The sequence below is a fragment of the Periophthalmus magnuspinnatus genome, chromosome 17 (assembly GCF_009829125.3).
Source record: "Periophthalmus magnuspinnatus isolate fPerMag1 chromosome 17, fPerMag1.2.pri, whole genome shotgun sequence".
Taxonomy (NCBI): domain Eukaryota; kingdom Metazoa; phylum Chordata; class Actinopteri; order Gobiiformes; family Gobiidae; genus Periophthalmus; species Periophthalmus magnuspinnatus.
This window is the reverse complement of record NC_047142.1, coordinates 16,949,285-16,955,139: the sequence shown is the minus strand read 5'-3', so window position 1 is coordinate 16,955,139 and position 5,855 is coordinate 16,949,285. Positions and strand designations below refer to the sequence as shown.

General features: G+C 40.2%; 1 protein-coding gene across 1 annotated transcript; it reads left to right on the top strand.

The window, feature by feature from the left end:
- Positions 1-4,595: 4,595 nt before the first annotated feature.
- LOC117385672 (leucine-rich repeat-containing protein 30-like) lies at positions 4,596-5,592 on the top strand. The gene has a single exon (XM_033982975.2). It carries the CDS (start codon positions 4,639-4,641, stop codon positions 5,533-5,535), a length of 897 nt encoding a protein of 298 aa, XP_033838866.1. The 5' UTR covers positions 4,596-4,638; the 3' UTR covers positions 5,536-5,592.
- Positions 5,593-5,855: the final 263 nt, after the last annotated feature.

Below are 5,855 nucleotides of genomic sequence, written 5' to 3'. Positions count from 1 at the left end.
CTTGGGCACGTTTCCATATTTCAGTTGCCTCCTTAATTCAGTGACGATGTTTGTTGTCCTCTGTCCCAGTCCATAATGTTGTTTTCTCTTTTACAGTGGTCAGAAATGGCAAATTTGAGTTGCTGTTCTGCTTCGTGCTTTGTTGCTCGTGGGCACGCCTTCGCAGTTTCCTCCTCATGTCTGTTTTATCTTTTGGGTGGACGAGTAGTTGCCTTAGTTTTCTGAACGGTTTTACTGGTGTGTTTATATTGTTTTTTCATTGCCCTCTGCACTTTCTCTGTTATACCCCAATTGTACAGCAATGTTACCATGGCTACACTCTTTTCTCTGTTTTGTTTTTATTTTTCCGGCTCTGTTTTTCCTTGTTGCTTTCCTTTGTTTATTGCCCATTTTGGGTATTCGCATTGCTTTAAAGCGCCGAGGGTGTGCTTGTCTTTTTCATCTGTTATAATGTTGGTTCTGTCAAATAATGTAGAGTTTGTGGGCTGTGGGATGTTCTGATGTTATTTTGGTGCTGTCATCTTCCCTGTGTGTTATATTAATGTAATGAAAATTGATTGCATTGTTTGTTTCTTCTTCATGTGTGAATGTTCCCCGGGCTGTCTATTGTGTTTAGGTGGTCTGTGTGTGTCCCTATCATCAGCTCATCGGACGTGTCACAGCAACATCATGTGAACACTCTGAGGAAGACCATGAGTGAGGAGTCAAAACTATCAAGTATGAAAATAATCTATTCAAATAAATTAACGAAAGACGACATGAACCTCACTCATACAGTTTCAGCTACACTCAAAAGTTAAAAAAACAAAACTGAATCTGAACGTGGCTCAGGTGCATGTTGTTTATCGAAGCAACAAGCCCATCCAAGAACAGCTGAAGTCCTCAATATCAGACCACTGCAAGAGGGAAAACCATCTCATGGATTGGGACAACGCTAAAATCATAGGCACAGAGAGCAACAAGTACCATCGGAGAATCAGGGAGGCCTTCAAGATCTAGAAAAGTGCCAAAGAGACTGTAAATCAGGACAAGGGGGCATAGCAACTTTCTCATACCTGAGATACAGTTCTGAAGAAGTCGGACTGCAGATGGCGCTGTCGTATTTCACTCATTTAAAGTGACACTATGAAAGTCTTTAAGGTTGAGGGTCCAAAATCTTCTATTCTCCATGCTGCTGTTTTTGATGAACAGAATGTTTCCTAAAAAGGCATAAAACAAACTCCATGGAGACAAGCAGGTGACTTGACCAAACCCTATGAAGGAAGAAATTCATCACCCTATCAACTTGCCCTAACATGTAATAGCTTTTGTTCTGGAAAAGTAAGACCCAGTGCAGTTTGCAGTTACACTTGCTGGTTCAGAGCCACACAGTCTGCTTCAGAGACTAGGGTCAGATCTACCCCCTGCAGGTCATGTGCTCTCCTCATAAAAAGCCACTTATAAAAATACTTATAGACATACGCTTAAATTTACCTAAGCTTTAAAACTGCACTATGCAACTTTTCCGATGGAGGGTCTGCCACCTGCTCCTGTCCATAGAGAGGCTGTTGTTTGAACTTTTTAGGTAAAAAAAGAAACAAAACAACCCATGGATAACCTTACAGCTATTTTCTATTGATAAAAAGATCCCATGAAAAACCTGCACAAACTGTTTACGCAGAAGCATCACAAGATTAATGCCGTACTGTGAAACATCCATCTTAACTTTAACAAAAAGGTGACCGAGCCCACATCTTACAAGTTACATAGTGCACTTGGATTGTCAAAAGTATCTGTGGCCACATTGTAATATAAAAGAAAGTACTATTAATGTAATGTTAAACGCCACATTCTGTTGCCTAAAGAAAGATTATTTTTATTTGGATCATGGTATCGGTATCAAGTATCATGTCTATTCCTTAGTATGGAAATAGAGTTTGAAATTTTAGTAGCACACCGCATTATTGTACCAGACAGAAAATATCTATCTCATAAGTGTGGAGATGAGAAATGCTAGCAAAGCGGTATTTCTAGAGAGCTGGTTTTGTCTTTGCAGGGACATATAGCTTCACCATTTGGCTAGAGGCCTGTAAAACAAACTTTCTCAGCCGTTTAAGATTGTGCCTTTCAGCGAAACGTCCAGGAGCCCCCCCCCCCCCAGACCCCATAAAAAGGGTCAGTGCTGTGACAAGTCTGTTTATGATGCCTCCAGTTTTAGACCAAATGCACCCAGGTATAGCGGAGAGTCGAGCTTGTGTTGAAAATATATGATTATCACTTAGAGTCCATTAAAATACATATAAAAGTTAATGAAGTTTCCAGGTTATAAATGCTATTGTTTTCCATAAATCCACAAGAATGATCATAAATACGTGAACGGGGTAATTTTTAATGTCCTAGTGAATGTATTTAAAGAGGTGAAACAAATGGCTAGAACGCTTGCATTGGAAGTTGCTTATGCAGGGAGCAAAATTTATAGTGATCTAAGTGTTTTGAAAGTTAAATTTTATGTATTAGGAATGTGTTTTTTCAATATATTGTTAAATTGCTTGAATTGAATCGTATTAAAAGTATGAAAATGTATCACTTCACCAAAAAACTAAACAAGAAGCATATAGGTGGAAAGGCTGTTCTGGCTCATAATAGTAAAACATCTATGTTATAATGTTTTTTTCCTGATCTAAAACACCCGGAGTTGTGTTTTGTTTTATTCGCACATGTTTAACACACAAACCTTGCTCTGTCCCACTTTGTGATGTCATGTGGTAATACAGGAAGTGCTCTTTTGCGTTTTTAAACTCCATACAACTTCATTAGAATCATTTGGATAATTTCAGCTCTGGAATTTCCCATCTCTGCTAAACAAAAGGTAAAAAGGCAGCTGTTAACTTGAAAACTACCACTTCATGACATCACAAGGTAGAACAGAGCATTATGAGTTTTAGAGATGTAGACAGACTAATAATACAATAATACAATACTCACACATGTGTGAATGAAATAAAACACAACAGCATTCTAACATGGTTTAAAACTCACCAGAGTCAATATCGCATAATATAGGACGTTTAATGTAAAAATATACCAAGATTACACAACCCAATTCATTATTTTAGTGAGCAAAGTAGGCCTAAATGCATGTCTCAAAACAGAGAGTAGAAAGCATACCTTGAGTTAACTGGAGTAACTTTTCTGTTGGAGGATTCACCACCAGCATTTTCCATTGAGATGCTATAGGTTTAACTGGAATTCCACAATATGGCATTAAAACATCTGCATCACACAATTATTCCTTAAAAATACCTTGGCTCGCCTAAACACAGGCCTAATCTGTAACTAAGCCTGCTTGTCTCCATGAAAATAGCTTTAACCTACTGTGGAAAATGGAGGCAAAGCAATAACATCTCTATGGAGACAAGAGTAGGGTACCATCCAACAGACAAAGTTACCCAATGCATATTTAATTTATTTGAAAAAAAGGTTTATACTTCTCTACACATTTACACAGTATTGTAACACCCACCTGTCGATTATTTCAGACAGAGCGTGAAAGCATTATTAAATGGTGTGCTGTGTCCTTTTGCTCTTGATGATACCAGATGATACCAGCGCATGTCTGTGCATATGCGAGTGCTAATCTCACTAAGAACTGTTGCTTTTCTGAGCGATGATCCAATGTTTTCGCAGCTTGGTGTCATTTTTATGTTTAGCGGCCCACATGCTTTGAGAAAGACCCTAAGTACTGTATAATTCAGACAAGTTTTGGCTCTTGTGACTTACAAAGGCATACGTGTTAACATTTGCTGCCTGTGTTGAACCAGGAACTAAAATGATAAACTTTGAGAAAATTTAAAAAAGAGGCATAAAATCATATTAGAATGTTGTTCCCTCATCAAAAACGCACCCTGGGTTGCGTTTAGTTTCATTCACACATCTTTAACACACACAGTTCTTCTCTCAAAAGGAAAACACTCCACCTTGTGAGGTCATGTTGTAATACAGGAAGTGCTTCACTGTGTTTTTAAACTCCATACACCTTCACTAGAATCATTCGGATGAGTTCAGACGTGGAATTGCCAACTGAGCTAAGAGTTAAAGGCAGCTGTTGATTTGAAAACTACCACTACATGACATGGCAAGGTAGAACAGAGCATTTTGAGCTTTGGAGATGTACACAGACTAATAATAATGAAACAAAACACAACTACAGCTATGTTTTTCATGAGGCGGCACCATTCTAACATAAACTAAAGCTCACAAGAATCAGTTTTGTGGAATATAAGACCTTTTAATTAGCAAAAGTTAGCAGGTGTGTACAAATATTCACAAAGTAATCACGGGTTCGTATGAGATAATGACAGTGACCTCAACAGCTTGCGACCAAATGGTGTGCCGGGGAAGGGGGGGGGGGGTTAGGCTATCTGTGGACTTGACAAGTGACAGGACCAGCTGGGGCCATGAGACTCAGAAAGACGTAAGAGGCTAGACCACGCGCTCCCATAGTGCTTTGGTTACACAGACGCCAGACAACACAACCAACTCGGACAGCAGCTTGGAACTTTTATCCAAAATTTAAAACAGTCCAGATTTTTGACAGCAAACAACTTCGAGTTAAGATTATGTGTCGTTAAGCTGCACATTTTCATTGCTACATGGACAATGGGAGGAAAGCTGTCTCGTCTGTCGGGTAAGGAGTTAGATGACGTTCGGGATAAGCAAAGACGAAAGAGCACCCTACGACCAGATGATCAGACTTTGTCATCAGCAGCTGAGCGAATTCGCCGCCACGCAACCGTCCATTTTGGGTTCAGCACGCTTAGCCTAGCCATGCGCGGTTTGGACGAGCCCCCCACGGAGCTTTGGGAACTCCGAGAACTCCAGAAACTAAACTTGTCCATGAACTGCTTGTGTTCCTTGCCCCCTGCACTTGGCTCTCTGGACAATCTGGTCATTCTTAACCTCTGGGGCAACAATCTGTCCAGTTTGCCCCCCGAGATTGGACTTTTGAAGAAACTGCGAGTGCTTTTTGCCTGTCGGAACAGACTCAGCGAAGTGCCAGAGGAGCTGGGGTCGTGCATGTGCTTGGAGGTCCTCAGCTTGGCCAATAATCAGATCGCTTCCCTGCCCAACAGTTTAGGCTCCATGCAAAATCTGACCAAACTCAACCTCAGCCATAATCGAATTTCCATTATCCCGACTTGCGTTTACAACATGAAACGCCTTGTATTCCTGCACCTCGCCTGCAACAGACTGGAAACCATTGCGGACCAGATTCAAGATTTGGTGAATTTAAAGATACTAATTGTAGAAGGAAATAGCTTGCATTCACTTCCCAAGACTATCTGCCTGCTGGAGTCGTTGGAGTTGTTAAATGTTGATTTTAATGATTTGCAAAGTGTCCCGGTGGAGATGTACTTGCTGAATCGGCTGGGGAGGTTGGCCTGTCACCCTCTGGATAAAGGACTTCATATTGTTCATAATCCTCTGTTAAAGCCAATACAGGAGGTGCTTCAAGGAGGCCTAAGCGCATTGTATAACTACCTCAAACCCTCGTGAACAGCCAAGAACTGTGAATGTCAAGGTGTCATTTGGTTTGTGCTGTGAAAGACTCTAAGGTAGTGAGATAACAGAAAATATGTTATGTAGAGTTGTGTTATAGTTAAGGTGGTTGACAGTGTTGAGAAGTAACTAAATACATGTACAAAAGAGATGCGTTTGAGAATATTACTTTTGAGCTGGTAGTTATTGGTGGTATTCAGGATGCAGTTACTTTTCTAAAAGGAATTCACTGCAGTTGCAAGCTGTGAAAGTATTCAGAATACAGTAATATGGGTTTTGAACTTCATGTCAAAATTTTGATATCACAATGATGATTA

Bases quoted from the DNA above. Each gene is read 5' to 3' on its own strand.
- LOC117385672 (XM_033982975.2), top strand. From the start codon at position 4,639: ATGGGAGGAAAGCTGTCTCGTCTGTCGGGTAAGGAGTTAGATGACGTT.